This window comes from Marmota monax, unplaced genomic scaffold (assembly GCF_021218885.2).
Source record: "Marmota monax isolate L192 unplaced genomic scaffold, Marmota_monax_Labrador192_F-V1.1 WCK01_AAM20220418_F8-fsc00069, whole genome shotgun sequence".
NCBI lineage: Eukaryota > Metazoa > Chordata > Mammalia > Rodentia > Sciuridae > Marmota > Marmota monax.
In genome coordinates this window covers 7,301,185-7,318,894 of record NW_026695243.1, presented here as the reverse complement: position 1 = coordinate 7,318,894, position 17,710 = coordinate 7,301,185, and the positions used below count along the sequence as shown (strand labels likewise).

The 17,710-nt window shown below is 36.4% G+C and overlaps 1 protein-coding gene across 1 annotated transcript in view; it reads left to right on the top strand.

Moving 5' to 3' along the window:
• Nucleotides 1-5,229, top strand: part of LOC131424042 (phospholipid-transporting ATPase FetA-like) — a 44,731-nt gene extending 39,502 nt beyond the window's left edge. The window contains 1 exon segment of the mRNA XM_058578067.1: nucleotides 4,990-5,229. Coding sequence (XP_058434050.1) covers nucleotides 4,990-5,229 — 240 coding nt within the window.
• The last annotated feature ends 12,481 nt before the right edge of the window (nucleotides 5,230-17,710 follow it).

Below are 17,710 nucleotides of genomic sequence, written 5' to 3'. Positions count from 1 at the left end.
TCAGAGTAGGCTTGGAGAGGGATCTGTGTAGGTGTCTTCAAAGGATGTGGGTCTCTGCTCAGGCTCTCAGCTAGTAACTGCTGCAAAGGCCCTGCATTTGTGAGGTCCTTCATAAGGATCTTTCCTTCAGGAAGCATGGGATGTTTTCTGAGGTAGTGAGTTCACTTCAAGGCATCCAGTTGAAGAAGGATGTGAAGACTTCCCATTCAAGTTAAATAATATGACTGTAAAGAAATACAAATGGAAAATAAATACCTAACATTTGGGACACAGAATAAAGACCTATCAGCAGACCCGAGATGATTTTGGCATGCAAATAGATTATAAAGCAGAGTAAGGAATGCTTCCATAGAAATACATTCTTCTTGGTAGCACTTAAGAGTGGCTCCAAGCTGGAATCAGCAGGAATGGAGAGCAGTGTGGGATGTGGGGCAATAATTAGAGTAATTAATTTTAAAAATGTCCATAAAACAACATGAGCAACAGCCAGGTGTGGTGGTGCATGCCTTCAATCCCAGTGGCTTGGGAGACATAAATTCAAGGCCAGCCTCAGCAAATTAGCAAGGCCCTAAGCAACTTAGTGAGACCCTGTATCAAAATAAAAAACAAAAGGGTCAGGGATATGGCTTAGTGGTAAAGTGCCCCTGGGTTCAATCTCCAGTACAAAAAACAAAAAACAAAACATGGGCAACAGTTGTACCTTCCTACTACCTATATAAACAAATATATTTGCCTTCTAGTCCTAAAATAGAAAACTGTTTTTGAAAGAAATTTAACAACCTACCTGAAGAGGGCTAGAGATTTTGTTTTTTGTTTGTTTTTAGTTATAGATAGACACAATACCTTTATTTTATATATTTATTTTCTGGTGCTGAGGATCAAACCCAGTGCTTCACACATGCTAGGCATGTGCTCTACCACTGAGCTGCAGCCCCAGCCCTTGTTTTTGTTTTTTTTATGTCTGGTGCTACTGGAGAACTCAGGGCCCTGCATGTGCTAGGCAATTGCTTGTATCCCTGAGCCACATCCCAAGGACTACGGCTTCTAGTGTGTCAATACTTCAGAGTAAAACCCACTTAATTTTAAATCAGGGAGGTTCAAATGTGCCTAAAAGTTCCCTGTGTACCTAGGAACAATATGTTCTATCTTCCTATTCATGGGTCTCCATTCAGAAAAATGCCCTACTAGGGAGACAAAATTTACCAAAGAAAGCAAAACCTACACCAGAAACCTATAATGATCAAACTATTTTTTTAATTATTTATCTTTATTTATTTATTTTTTTGTGGTGCTGAGGATTGAACCCAGCACCTCGCACGAGCTAGGCAAGCGCTGTACCACTGAGCCACAATCCCAGCCCCCAAACTATTCTTTTGTTCATATTTTTAAGTGGACTGGAGGAACCTGGTAGCACAAAAAGAAGAATAAGGGTCCAATAACTGACCCTGGAATAAACAGATTATAATTCAAGGAGAAGAACTTTCAAAAAAATTTTGGACTATTTTTAGAAGCAGCAGTTGCATACGAGAAATAATAAGTTGCTTGGAGAAAAAAGCAAGATTAAAAGAAAAGAAATTATAAAAAGGAATTTTAGAAAGTAAAAACAAGACTATTAATGTTAAAAAGCCAGAAAACGTGCTAAAATTGAGCCGGGAAACTCCCCTGAACCATAAAACAAAGAGACAAAGAGATATAAAATATGAGAGGATTTGTTTGTTTTAACAGAGGACCAAATAGAAGAGTTGGGCAAGGAGGTGCCGCAGTCTGGCTGGGCACAATCAGGAGCCACTTGTCAAAAGAAACTAACTTTATTTTTAGAACCACACACGCCAAACAAAACAGCCTCTCAGGAAAAACCCTCAGAGCCTCAACTGCCACCACCGGCTTTCCACAAGCCTCTCTCTCCCACACAAGCTTCTCCCCACCTCCCACAATCCTCCTGCTCTTGAGGCCGATTGGCTGGGTCACGTGGGCGGAGCCAAAAAAGTCCCCCAATGAGCAGCTCCGTGGTCGGAAAGGGCAGGGAAACAGCCCAATGAGCATCACCGCAGAGGAGCCAATCAGCTAGATGTTGCTGGGGCCGCTGTGAGCCAATCATCAGCTGGCAGCTGGAAGTTTGCTGGCAGCTGGAAGTTTGCTGGGGCCCCTTCGGCTGTGGCTCTCAACAAGGAGGGGTCCCTCATATATTTTCATAGGGATAAGAAATAAGATGGTGACAAAAAGAGGGGGACGAGGCGGGGGGGGGAGAAAAAGAGAGAGAGAGAGAGGAGAGAGGAGAGAGAGAACCAGATTGGCATGGGACTTCTCATGCAGCACTGTGTCCTAGAAACCAGTAGGTACATTCCTTCACAGTTCCTAGTGAAAATGACTTTGACTTAGATATTTGACATATATATATATATATATATATATATCTCCAATTAAACAACAAATCAAGTGAGAGAGCAAACTTGTTCCTGCCTTAGGATGCTTACCCTTGCTGGCAATGTCTGCCCTCAAATCTGCATGGCTTGCATCTTTTCCAACATTTCAGAGAAGCCTTCTGGGCACATGGGTTCATTGACTATTTATATACTTTAATGTATGTTTGAAATTTTTCACAATAAAAGATTTTTTAAAAAAAAATCTCAGTTTCTAAGAATGGTCCCAGTCAGACCTGTTTCTATTTCAACCTGCCTTGCTATTCTTATCTTCAAAGATTTCCTCATCAGTGGTACACAGATAGGACCTCTGATCATCTACCAATGGGTTGCCTTGAACTATCTAAACCTGTGACCAGAATCACCAATTTGAAGACCACTGGGTAGACTTAGAGGTCATTCACATAATATCATGCATGTCTTCTCTATAGGCATGTGAGCATACAGTATTGGTGAGATGTAAAGTGGTATAAGCACAGTAAAACATTTGGCAGTATCTTAAAAAGTCAACATTAATTTACTGTAGGATTTACTAACTCCACTCCAAGTTATTTCCAAAGGAAATGAAAGCTTATGTCTTCGAAAAGATTATTCAGAAGTGTTCACTGCAGCTTTATTTGTAATAGCCAAAAACTGGAAACAACCCCAATGTTCCATAAAAGGCAAATTAGTACACAAATTGTGCATTAGCTATACAAAATAATACTATTCAGCAATATAAATGAACCATTGATAGATGCAAAAATATAGATGAATCCCAAAATCATTTTGCTGAGTGAAAAGAAGTCAGACCAATAAAAAGAGTGCCATGCTAATATGATTCCATTTACATGAAATTCTTAAAAAAGAAAACTGAACTGGGTGTTGTGGCACATGCCTGTAATCCCAGTGACTTGAGAGACTGAGGCAGAAGAATCACAAGTTGAGGCCAGCCTTAGCAAATTAGTAATGCCCTAAGCAACTTAGTGAGCCCCTGCCTCAAAAAGTAAAAAGGGCTGGGAATGTAGCTCAGTGGTAAAGAGCCCCTAGAATCAATACCCAGTACCCGCCCTCCCGCCAAAAAAAAAGAACCAAACTGATCTAAAGTTGTATGGGGATCAGAGGAAGAGAAGAGTGGGAAGGAAGAATTATAAAAGGGCACAGGAAACTAGCCAGTATTTTGTTACCTTGAGTAGGATAAAGGTTTCATAGGCATATGTGTATATATGTGTGTGTGTGTGTATATATATACATTATGTACATATATACTTATGTACCTATATATCAAGTTGTATTCTTTAAGTATGTACAAATTTAGGGGGATAGTGACTAGAAGGGGGACATACAGTGGGTTCTGGATGCTGGAAATGTCATCTGATTGTTAGTTTAATTAGTGTGATGACTTTGGGAAAATTTATCAACTTACATGTTTGTGATTTCTTTTTGTGGAGGGATACTACAACAAAACTACATCCCTAGCCCTTTTTTTGTTTTGTTTTTTTGAGACAGGGTCTCACTGAGTTTCTGAGGCTGGCCTTGAACTTGGGAGCCTCCTACCTCAACCTCCCAAGTAGCGGAGATTACAGGCATGCACCACTGTGCCCAACTATATGATTTTTGCATGTGTGTTCATGTTCATTAACAATTAAATGTTAAATAATTTTAAGTAAAGGGCATGAGCTGGGCATGTTGGCACATGTCTGTAATCCCAGCAACTCAGGGTATTCGGGCAGCTGAGGCAGGAAGATCACAAGTTCAAGTTCTAGGCTAGCCTAGACAACTTAGCAAGATCCTGCCTCAAAATTAAAAGATAAAAAGGTCTGGGGATGTAGCTCAGTGGTAGAACACCCAAGTTCAATTCTCAGTGCTGCCCCCCCCCCGAAAAAAAAGTCTTGAGGGATTTTTTCTCATTAAACTTTGTTTTAATGGATCTCAAAATTCTGTGATACATTTTTAGTCGAATTGTTTCCATTAAAAAGTATTGATTTTAAATGCAAATAACTTAAAACTGACACACAAAAAAATGATCCACAAAACATTCTTCTTTAAAAGAAATCTAATTATCATTATTTTCAAATGATATGATCCCATACTTAGAAGATCCAAAAATCTCACCAAAAGACTGCTAGAGCTAATAAACAAATTCAGCAAACTAGCCAGTTACAAAATCGACATGCAAATTAATAGCTTTTCCATATATCAACAATGAATCTGCTCAGAAAGAAGTCAGGAAAATAATTCCATTCACAATAGCTTTCTTTTACTTCAAAAATAAAATAAAATACCTAAGAATAAATCTAAAGAAGGAGGTGAAAAACCTCCACAATCAAAACTATAGAACATTGAAGAAAGAAATTAAGTAGTACTTGATATAATTTATTTTCAAAACCCCAAGAATGGTTCATGCTGGACTTTCTTTTCTGTCTTGTGTACTAATGCCTGGGGCCTATGAACTATAGGACTTCCTTGTCCTATAAGGAAAGAGACATTTTACTGAAAGATAAGGCTCCATAAGTTTGAACTGAAGCAGCATGTATCTTGGATGAAATGTTCATTTAATTCATCTCTTTTATTTTCTTTTGTTATATAGATTTTCCTGATTTTAGGCGTCATGTGTATTATCCTAGCAATTGGGCATGGTATTTGGGAGACCAAGAAAGGCTACCACTTCCAGATTTTTATGCCATGGGAAAGTTATATCTCTTCATCAGTTATCTCTGCCATGTTCACTTTCTGGTCCTACTTCATTATTCTCAACACCATGGTGCCCATTTCTCTTTATGTAAGGTAGGTGTCTTTGATCATTTGGGGTTATAGGGAAACGGGTTGACTTCATACTTCCTGCTTAATTCTCCAACTAGAGCGTGAACTTATAGAAAGAATATACTACATGCTGTTTACTCTTTACTTTCCACATGCATGGTATATAAAACATTCTGAGAGATATATGGAGAGTACATAAATGCCTTCCATGTCTAGAATACTGAGCTATATACTACATGGTCTGTACAAAAAGAAAACCATCTCTGCCCTCAAATAAGCTGCGAGTGACTAAAAAAGACATACAAACACACGAAACAATTTGAAAAAAGACACAAATTTTGTGATGCTGAAGCCAGGCCAGGCAGCGTCTATTACCAATGAGATAGGATCTAAACATTCATTCATATGTCAGTCACTTAGTACTCAGGAGTATATTTTCCCATAGAAACAAGATGGCAAATGGTAGATAGGTATGGTTATGATCTAAGTTCAGTCCCTAAAAGTTAGAGAAGAGGAAGGGTGTTTCCTCCCCCTTTTTTTTTCTTTTAATAGTTTTTTAGTTCTCAATAGACCTTTATTTTATTTATTGGTACGTGGTGCTGAGACTTGAACTCAAGGCTTCACACATGCTAGGCAAACACTCTACCACTGAGCCACAACCCCAGCCCTCCTCCCCTTTTTTAAAAAAATACATATTTATTTTTTTTTAGTTGTAGTTGGACACAATACCTTTGTTCCATTCATTTCTTTTTATGTGGCCCTGAGGATCGAACCCAGGGCCCTACACATGCTAGGTGAGCACTTTACTATGACTGAGCCACAATCCCAGCCCCTCTTCCCTTTTTTTAATAAGCACCTTGGACAAAAATTTGAAATAGATGAAACAAGTCTTCACCATACTTTGGTATTACTTTTCTGAGTTAAGCATTCCTTTGCACATACAGGGACCCAAATGTGTTTTAGTTTCCTCCTTTCCTAAGGCCGTCAGTATGACATCCCAGCCTCCAAAAGCATTGCCTTGTTTAATGAATATTTATTGAACACCTACTATGTGCCAAGCAATATACTAGGTATTAGAGCTAGAAACATGAATAAGGAGCCATCCCTTTCCCTAGAGCTTGCAGTGTAGCCATGGAAACGCACACATAAATAAAGAATTATGGTATAATATGAAAAAAATGATGGAACTGAAATATTTAAGTGCTATAGGAGCCTTGAGAAGGAATAGATAAATTCTATCTGTAGAGGTGAGGAAGGTTTTCAGAAAAGGTAATAATCAAACTGATATTTGGAAAAACAGATAAAGAACATTGCAAGCAGAAAGTTCAGCATGTACAAAAGGTGTAGAGGTTTTTAAAAGCTAAACTAAGGTATCGATTGATAATTTCAAGTCAGATCCAGAAAAGCCTTAAATTCCAGATCAAAGAGTTTGAATTTTATCCTAAAAGCAGTAAGGAACCAGCCAAGATTTTTCTAATGAAAGAAAGAATGTGATTAAATGTTCGGGTTTAGAAAGACTGATGTGGCTGGTAAAAGCCTAGAAGGGGTCAAGTATGACTCCAAGCATGAGGATCATCAATAAAGAGTCACCCATGAGAATTTGAATAATTCTTTCTTCAGCACAAAGAAAAAGACTCAGGCTTTTCAATGCTGCTGTCTCAGACAGGGGTCACTGATAAATCAGTTTAACATACATTAAGTATGAATGATGACAAGAAGGAGGTCCCTTAAAAACCTTCATAGTTTTAAAATGAAAATGTTATTGACCATAAAATATCTATAATGCATATTATTTGCAGCAGAAGAGCAAATGTGACAAAGGCAACATGGAAATTGATAGAAACAGAGAGGCCATTAGGGAAAAGGCACCCCACAGGCAGGCTGACTGCCTAGGAATTTTTCAGGTCAGCCAATAAGCCATTTCTGGTTTTCACAGCTTCTTCTCTTCTTCTGAAACAATGAAACTCTGAGTATGACAGGTTTCTCTCTCTTCTCCACAATATAGCAGAATTAATCTTTTAATTAGGTCAGCATAGCCTTTTATAAGTCAAATAATATTCCAAAAGTTAAAAATTTGTGACTTTTCCTGGATGCATTTTAGAAAAAGTGAAAGAAGAGTGCAACTCAGACAAGTTAATCAGGTGTATCTGGATCTAGGTGGTAAAGCCTTTCATGGTGATAGTCAAGGTCAGTTTTTTTTAATATTTATTTTTTAGTTGTAGGTGGATACAATATCTTTATTTTATTTTTATGTGGTGCTGAGGATTGAACCCAGTGCCTCACACATGCTAGACAAGCACTCTACCATTGAGCAGCCACCCCAGCCCTCAAGGTCAGTTTTGATGTGCTGCCTGCTAAGAAAGTTCCCTCAGGAGGGCAGGTTCCTAGAGAAGATGCTCTGATTTTCAGATGCTGGCTCCTGACCTGCCATGGGACCAGTAAGAAGAAACCAAGATAATGTATTTGTCATGCTCTGACCAAGACCTTTCTTTTCTTGCTTTCTCCTTAGTGTTGAAATAATAAGACTAGGCAACAGTTTTTATATCAATTGGGATCGGAATATGTTTTATCAACCAAAGAACACCCCAGCACAGGCGCGCACTACCACACTAAATGAGGAGCTTGGCCAGGTCAAATATTTGTTCTCTGATAAAACAGGGACATTGACTCAGAACATCATGATTTTCAACAAGTGTTCTATCAATGGAAAGGTCTATGGTACGTATGCCTTCTTGCTTTCCTGAGTCCTAGAAAAATTCTGCTTTGCTAGTTTAAGAGTAAACTAGTTATACTGACCATAAAAAAATTAAGACCCTTATTCCAGAGGGATCCTATACTACACCCAGGAGGAAGAAAGGCCACAACTGAGTAGCCAGGAAGAATCTGAATAGACAGACCTTGCTAGGTTTCCCCACTCGAACCTATTGCCATTAGTTCAGATCCTTAATTATTCATCCAGGGTCTTGGATTTTTGATCTGAGAGTGTCTTTATCATATAAAGTTATTATCAAATAAATGTGTCATGTTTTTCTCCCATGGTGGGGGAAAAAGAGTAAACTAGCTTTAAATCTATGAGCTTCTGAAATTCACATTTACCTACTATTCTCATAGTCCTTTCTATTCACTAAGCAAAAAACACCCAGCCCACTCAGTTCCAACCAAAAAGTGCAAATTTAGTACCTTGTAGATGGAGTCCATTGTGTGGACACTGAGAATACCAAAATGTGCGAGACTTAGTCTCTGTCCTCAAGGAATTCACAATGTACTGAGGAAAAACAATATACTCAGTTCATTGGTTATTAAATCAGGTGGGTGTTGGTTAGTGGCTACAAATTTTCAGTGAGATAGGAAGAATAAGTTTTTGAGATCTACTGCAGAGCACAATGACTATAATTAGCAATAGTATATTGTATATTTCAAAATTGCTAAAAGAATATATTTCAAATATTATTACATGGGAAGTGATAATTGACATGTTAACTTGACAATCATTTCACAGTGTATACATATATGAAAACATCACATTTTATCCATAAATATACCTAAATAATTGTCAATTAAAAAATAACCATAAATAACTAATTAGAACAAATAAATAAATTTAAAAGAAAAAAATTAACCATAAATAAAAATAAATCAGATAAAACAGTATAGTATTGAAGCCTCTAATCCTGATTCCCCTTTAGATCAACAAATAGACAAAGGGGAATGAAGGGAAGGGAGAGAGGATGGGAATAGAAGAGAGAAAAATGAATCACACATATCTTTCTTATCCTTGTATATGAATACACATCATATATCACCAAAGTAACAGGATCCTAATTGGAACAAATTATACTTATTCTATACATGAATAATGTGCAAAATACACTCTATCATCATGTATATCTAGAAAGAACAAAATAAACCCACAAACAGTACTGAAAGAAGCTATCACAGGGTGTTTGGTTTGATTAGTGTCTTCCATGGCTAGTCCTTCATTTATTGTATGTCTTAAACATAACCTTGTTTTTGTGAGAATTAAATCCTCATGTGTGTGAACATTCATGCCTCCTGCCCTAGACAGCAGAAGGAGGTAATCACACCTGAAAAGCTAGAGCACATGGGATTGTCTTCTGGAGTGATGAAAAAGTTTTGAACTTGAGAGAGGTGGTAGCTACACAACATTGTGAATGTATCAAATGCTCCTAAACTGTACACTTTAAAACTGTTCATTATATGTTGTGTGGATTTCACCTCAATAAAAAATTAAAATTTTTAAATTAAAAAAAGAAAATTCTGATATTTTTCTATTACTATTTTAAACCAAGCTTTTATTTGTATAAACTCTGAAGGCTAATTTTTTGATGAGTTGATTTAGGTGAGGATGATAATTCTCTGGCTCATTTCCCAACCTGAATGCACTGGGTAAGGTTGAAAGGATCATTTCTGTACTTGGCATCAGGTTGTCCTCCATTCATGTCTGTACCATCCACTGATCAAGAATCCTAAACACTCTGTAATTAATTCCACTCCTCTTCTAGGTAACTTTTTGATTGAGTGGCTTCCTAAGTTTGGAAGTCTCTCAAAAGATACAGTGACTAACCTCTAGCCTGGCCTTGAGTCTTAAGGGAAAAGAGCTGAGTGGGGCCCAATTAGAAGACTTCTTCTGGTCTTTGGTTTAGGGAAAGGAGCTTACTAGGGGCACTGAGGGTTAGGTGGCCTGAGGGGATTCGAGGCAGCTTGACTACAAACCTAAGATGAAGAATCAAAAGAAATGTTTTTAAAAACACTCCTTTAAATTATCATTGACTCAGCAATTCCATTCCTAGGTATCCCCCACAAAATGAAACAAGGACTCAAACAGATATACACAAATAGTCATTGCAACATTATTTTCAATAGCCCAAAGGTGAAAATAATTCATGTGGCCATCAACAGATGAATGGATTTTTTAAAAGTATATAAATTCAAAGGAATATTATTTCAGCCATAAAAATTAATAAAGTTTGATACATGATACAACATAGATAAACCTTGAAAACATTATGCAAAGTGAAAAGCCAGATATAAAAAAGCAGAGTTCTACTTCTATGTAATACAGAAAATTGGAAAATTCATAGAAATAGAAAGTAGAATAGAGGTTACTAGAGAGGGATGGGGAGGAATAGGAAGTTTCTGTTTGGAATATTGAAAATATACAGTGGTGATAGTTGTGCAACATTGTAAATGTAGTTAATGCCACTGAATTTTACAGTTAATTTGACAGCTTTTGTGTTATATGTATTTTACCACAATTAAAATTAAACCCTCCTTTAAACCCTTTGCCAAGTCTCTACTCTGTTTGCTTACCAATAGGTAATTCCTGTAACAAGGAGGAACTAAGGGAGTCACTACCTGAGGTGAGTGATTATAGCTTTCTGGGAAACGCATATGGGAGCTGGGTGAGACTGTGCCACGTGGAAGCATCTCTAATACAAAGGGAACTCAGTCCCCGAAATATTAAAGCTTTTACTAGCCTCAAAATATCAGAAACCCTTATGTAAATGGTCTATGTTTATCTGAGGGAATTTGGGGATTTTAATGAAAATAGCTATGTTGTCTTTTCCTCTTTAAAAAAAAAAAAAGAATTTGTGCTCATTGTAAAAAAAAATTCAAATAATATAGAAATATGTGAAGAAGAAAGTTAATACTATTCAATCCAATTTTGGTGACCAATGTAAAATTTGTGGGGTTTTTCTGACAAATAGCTAGATAGCTAGATATAGAGATAGAATGCTATTTTCACCTGCTCTTTGTTCACTTGAAACTCTAGTGAGGTCATCTTTCAATCTCAGCAGATATAGGTTTATTATTTTTTTCTTTTAAATATTTTTTTAATTATTGATAGACCTTTATTATATTTATTTATTGATATGTGGTGCTGAGAATTCAACCCGGTGCCTCACATGCTAAGCAAGTGCTCCACCACTGAACTATAACCCCAGCCCATGGTTTATTATTTTTAATGGGTATGTAATAAGTATCCAGTTGTATTAGTGTACTTTAATGTAACCAATCCTTATTTTTTTCCATTTTGCTATTACAATAGAATTTTGTTAAACACCTGGTATATACATTATTATATAGTTATGCTTTCTTAGAATAAATCCCAAGAAGTAAAATTGGTTGGTCAAAGAGTAGCCCTATTTTTAATACATTTAATTTTGTTATATTGCCCTCCAAACAGATTTGTATCACATATATACCCCCCAATATATATGACAATTCTTTTTCCCCCATATTTTTGTTAGTACTGGGTCATAACAGTTTTTTAATCTGTGGAAATTTAATTGGGTGAAAAATAATATCTCATTTTGAAATTAATTTTTAACTATAAAGAAAAACATTAAAAGTATACTTATTTATAGAATATCGTGATGTTTTGATATATGTATATACACATATATAAACTGTAATATTCATATCAGGGTAAACATATCTACTCAAACATTATTTCTTTCTGGTGAAAATATTAAAAATTCTTTTCTTAGTTTTTTTTTTTTAAATATAAAGTACATTATTATTATGTATCGTTACCCTTCTGTATAATAGCATATCACAACTTTTTTGTGTGTGTGATGCTAGGGGTTGAACCCAAGACCTTGTGCATATGAGGCAAGCACTCTACCAACTGAGCTATATCCCCAGCCCCACAACTTCTTGATCCTACCTAACAGTAACTTACCCATTGATCAACCTCTTCCCATCCCACTCTCCTGCAATATTGCATTCTTAATTTACCTTGCTTTGGTTTCTAATGAGGTTGAATTTTTCCTTATGTGCTTATTTTCTTTCCCCTTACAAATCTCTTTATTGCCTACTTACACTTGTTATTTGCCCTTTTTTTTTCTTATTTAAAGAGCTCTTCATATAGTAAAAATAACAACTCTTTATTTTTTCCATTTTGTCTTTTGGTGTTTGGTTCTTTTTTTTTAATTAATTTTATTTTTTAACTACATGATAGCGGAATGCATTACAATTCTTATAACACATATATAGCACAATTTTTCATATCTCTGTATATAAAGTATGTTCACACCAATTCATGTCTTCATACATGTACTTTGGATAATGATGTCATTCACATTCTACCATCATTGCTAACCCCTTGCCGCCTCCCTTCCCCTCCCACCCCTTTTCCCTATCTAGAGCTAGTCTCTATTCTATTTCTCCCATGCTCCCTCTCCCTACCCTACTATGAGTCAGCCTCCTTATATTAGAGAAAACATTTGGCATTTGTTTTTTTGGGATTGGCTAACTTTGCTTAGCAGTTTCTTCTCCAACTCCATCCATTTACCTGCAAATGCCATGATTTTATTCTCTTTTATTGCTGAGTAAACTCCATTGTGTATATATGCCACATTTTTTTATGGTGTTTGGTTTTTTAAATAATTTTTTCTGTGTAGAAGTTTTAAACTTATGTAATCAAATCTTTTTTAAAAAAATACTTATTTAAGGGCTGGGGATGTGGCTCAAGTGGTAGCGCGCTCGCCTGGTATGCGTGCGGCCCGGGTTCGATCCTCAGCACCACATACAAACAAAGATGTTGTGTCTGCCGAAAACTAAAAAAAAAATAAAAATATTAAAAAAAAATACTTATTTAAATTATTTTTTTTGTTGTTGATAGATTCTTTTTTTTAATACTTATTTATTTTTTTAGTTATCGGCAGACACAACATCTTTGTACAACACAACATCTTTGTTTGTATGTGGTGCTGAGGATCGAACCTGGGCCGCACGCATGCCAGGCGAGCGCGCTACCGCTTGAGCCACATCCCCAGCCCTGTAATCAAATCTTAAATCTTTTTTCTTCTAGGATTCATGACAAACTCAACAGTCCTTACGCATACAATTATAAAAATAATCTTCTTATGCACTCTTCCTATCTCTAGCTATTCATTTTTACTATTTTCTGCAGCATTGGACATCAGCTTTTGTTTATGGGTTGATTTTAAGCATTCCTGCACAGGGCTTCCTCCCTTGCCTCCAGATTACTCCTTACTGTATCCCTGTCCTGATAGAGATCCAACCCCAAACCTTAACCATTTGACTTACTTACAGCTGGCTCTACTCTCAATGTCCACCTTACCTACCCATCCAAAGAGATTTGGAAGGGGAAGGAAAATCACTTCTTTTCATAAAGCAACCTTGACTGTGTAAACAAAGTTATACTTTCTAGGTATTAAATTCTCCCTGGAGTTTCTTTCTCTTTCTTCTTCCTTTCACTACTGATTAATCATAGAACACTTTGCTGTATATCACTGGAATTTCTTTTCTTATAAACAAACTTAATTGCTATTTCAATTTCTTTATAAAAGGCTCTCTTCTCCATGTCTAAATTAAAACATGACTTTCACTGAGAACATATCCATTTTCCTCCATTTCTTTCATACTCTGCATACTATAATCTCTAAGATATTTGAGAGTCAGAGACAGGAAGGACCAGGTATATTGATAAGTGAAAGCAAAATTAAGTCTGTGAACAATCATGTACTGCAGATTCTTTGTCATGAGACCTTGTCTTTGTCTTGCAATATTCCTTTCTATTCCTATTTTTTTAAATGTTACAAAATAAGGTTTATTCTGCAATACTTTATCATAATGAATTGCATCTCTTTGGCAAAAATAAACTTTATAAACATTTTAATAATCAGAGATTAGATATAAAAGCTAATCATTTGTGAGTTGTTTTTAATATGAGCAAAGACTGGCAACTGAGAAGTGGTTTATTTGAACTGTCATCTACTGTTTCTAGCCCTCTTTTGTCCTGTGGGGCAAAAATAGTGCAACACAGTGATGCCACTGTACTTAGCACTCTGTTCCCTTCTCAGCTCCCCAGTCAGGCAGAAGACAATGAGAAACAAGACTCTCCCCAAACATCACTTAAGAATACGGAATGTTGGGCTGGGGTTGTAGCTCAGTGGTAGAGGGCTTGCCTTGTGTGTGAGGCACTGGATTCAATTCTCAGCACTGCACTTTAAATAAATTAAAGGCCCATCCATAACAAAAAAAAAATATTTTAAAAAAAGAATAGGGAGTGTTTACCTCCTCACATCCTCAGGTTTGATTATTGGATAAGATTTGAGAGTTTAAAGATAGCTGTAAGTCATTCAGAATATCTGGGGTAAAAGTGGAACAAGAAGGGTCTGCCATGATTGGATTAGAAATAAGACCCAGCAATATGCTGTCTCCAAGAGACTCGCCTCATAAGCAAAGACACCCATGGACTAAAGGTGAAAAGATGAGGGAAAAATATATATCATTCACCTGGATCTCATAAACAAGCAGAGGTTTCTATCCTCATATCAGATAAAGTGGACTTTGAGCCAAAGTTAATCAGAAGGGACTAAGAAGGTCATTTCCTACCCCTTAAGAGAATTATACATCAACAAAACATAAAAATCGTAAATTTTATGACCCAAACAGTGTGGCACCTAAGTACATCAAACAAACCCTTCTGAATTTTAAGAGTTGAATAGACCACAACACAAGAATACTGCATGACATCAACACACCTCTCTCATCACTAGATAGATCCTCCAAACATAAATTAAAGAAGCTATAGAACTGAAAAACACAATAATGTAGACTTAACAGACATATATAAAATTTTTCATCCCTCAATGACTAAATATACTTTTTTCTCAGCCACACATGGATCCTTCTCTAAAACAGACCATACCTTAGGCCACAAAGCAACTCTCAGCAAATACAAAAAAATAGAGATAATTTCTTGCATTCTTTCAGATCATAATGGAATGAAATTAGAAATCAACAATAAAATAAAAAATAAAAGCCACCTGGAGACTAAAAAATGCACTATTGAATGACCAATGGATTGAAGAAGAAATCAGAGATTAAATTAAAAAAAATACTTAGAGGTAATGAGAATAGCAACACAAGTTATCAAAATCTCTGGGACACTATGAAGGCAGTTCTAAGAGGAAAATCCATTGCACTGAGCACATTATTTAAAAGAATAGAAAGTCACCAAATAAATAACCTAACATTACATCTCAAAGCCCTAGAAAAAGAAGAACAAATCAAGAAAAGCAGAAGACAGAAAATAATTAAAATCAGAGCTAAAATCAATGAAATTGAAACACACACACACAGAAAAAAAAATTCAAAAAAATCAATGAAACAAAAAGTTGATTCTTTGAAAAAATCAATAAAATGGATAAACCCTTAGCCAAGCTAATGAAGAAAGAGAAAATGCACATTACTAATATTTGTGATGAAAAAGGAAATATCACCATGGACACTATTGAAATACAGACAATAATCAAACTACTTTGAAAATCTATACTCCAAAAAAAGAGAAAATCATGAAGACATCCACATATTTCTAGAGACATATGACCTATCCAAATTGAATCAAGAGACATAGAAAATTTAAACAGATCAATTTCAAGCAATGAAGATGCCATCTAAAGCCTACCAACAAAGAAAAGCCCAGGACCAGATGGATTCTCAGCTGAGTTCTACCAGATCTTCAATGAGGAAATTATACCAATAGTCCTCCCATTATTCCACAATATAGAAAAGAAGGGAACCCTTCCAAACTCATTCTATGAGTATCACACTGCTAGTATCACACTGTTACCAAAAAGACACATCAATGAAAGAAAACTTGAAACTAATATCCCTCAAGAAAATAGATGCAAAAATTCTTAACAAGGGGCTGGGGATGTGGCTCAAGTGGTAGCGCGCTCTCCTGGCATGCGCGGGGCGCTGGGTTCGATCCTCAGCACCACATTTAAAAAAATAAATAAATAAAAATATTGTGTCCACTGAAAACTAAAAAATAAGTATTAAAAAAAAATCTTAACAAAATACTAGCAAATCACATATAAAAACATATTAAAAAGACAATGCACCAATCAAGTGGGGTTCAAATCCAGGGATGCAAGGTTGGTTCAACATACAGAAATCAATAATGTAATTCATCACATCAGTCAACTTAAAGACAAGAATCACATGATTATCTTGATAGAAGTAGAAAAAGCATTTGACAAAATTCAACATCCATTCATGCTCAAAACATTAGAAAAACTAGGGATGGTAGGTACATACATCAACATTGTAAAAGCTATATGTGCTAAACCCAAGGCCAACATCATTCTAAATGGTTGAAAATTGAAAGCATTCCCTCTTAAAACTGGAACAAGACACATAATATGCCCACTTTCACCACTTCTATTCAACAGAGTCCTTAAAACCCTAGCCAGAGCAATTAGACAAAGAAATTAAAAAGACAATGCACCAATCAAGTGGGGTTCAATCCAGGGATGCAGATAGGAAAAGAAGAGCTCAAACTATCCCTATTTGCTGATGACATGATTCTATATTGAGAAAACAAAAAAAATCCATTAGAAAGCTTCTTGAACTCATAAAAAATTCAGCAAAGTAGCAGGGTATAAAATTAACACCCATAAATCAACTGTGTTCCTATATACCAATGACGAAGCAGCTGAAAGAGAAATTTAGGAAAACTGTCCCATTCATAATGCCTCAAAAAAAATTAAAAACTTGGGAATCAATCTAATGAAAGAGGTGAAAGACCTCTACAATGAAAACTATAGGACATTAAAGAAAGAAATGGAAGAAGATTTTAGAAGATGGAAAGATCTCCCATGTTCTTGGATAGCAGAATTAATATTGTCAAAATGGCCATACTACCAAAAGTGCTATACAGATTTAATGCAATTTCTATTAAGGTTCTGATGATGTTCTTCACAGAAATAGAAAAAGCAATCATGAAATTCATTTGGAATAATAAGAGGCCCAGAATAACCAAAGCAATCCTTAGCGAGAAAAGCAAAGCAGGAGGCATCACAATACCAGACCTTAAATTATACTACAGAGTTATATTAACAGAAAAGAAGACACAGAGACAAACCCACATAAATACAGTCGCTCACGTCCTGCTCAGGCAGTGGAAACAGTTCATCTGCGTGGCGAAGGCTGGCGGTGAAAAGACCACACAATAGGGAAGTAATTTTTTAGAAAGCGGGGGCAGGACTGCTTTATGACCTTATGGGCCAAGCTTCCACACTGGAAAGAGAGAGAGCACAAGAACCCACTTTATTTATACAAGGGGGCTTCAAAAGGAATTCAATGGAATGTTCTTTTGCCAAATAAGGTAGGAGGTGGGCTGTCCAAGCCTAATGGAAACGCCCAAGTCCAGAGCTATGAGAGCTGTCCCATTGGTAGAGCGAGGGCAGAAATCTCACACCTTGGGCAGTCTACACACGGGAATGCTGGGGATCCTTCCCAAGGGGAGATCTAAGTCCCCATGGGTCAGTACTGAGTAAAAGACCACTCCAGTAGTGTCACAGGTGGCGTACCACATACAGTTATTTCATCCTAGACAAAGGCACCATAAACATACATTGCAGAAAAGATAGCCTCTTCAACAGGTGGTGCTGGAAAAACTGGAAATCCATATATAGCAGAATGAAATTCAACCCCTCTCACCCTGCACAAAAATCAACTCATAGATCAAGGACCTAAGCCTTAGACCA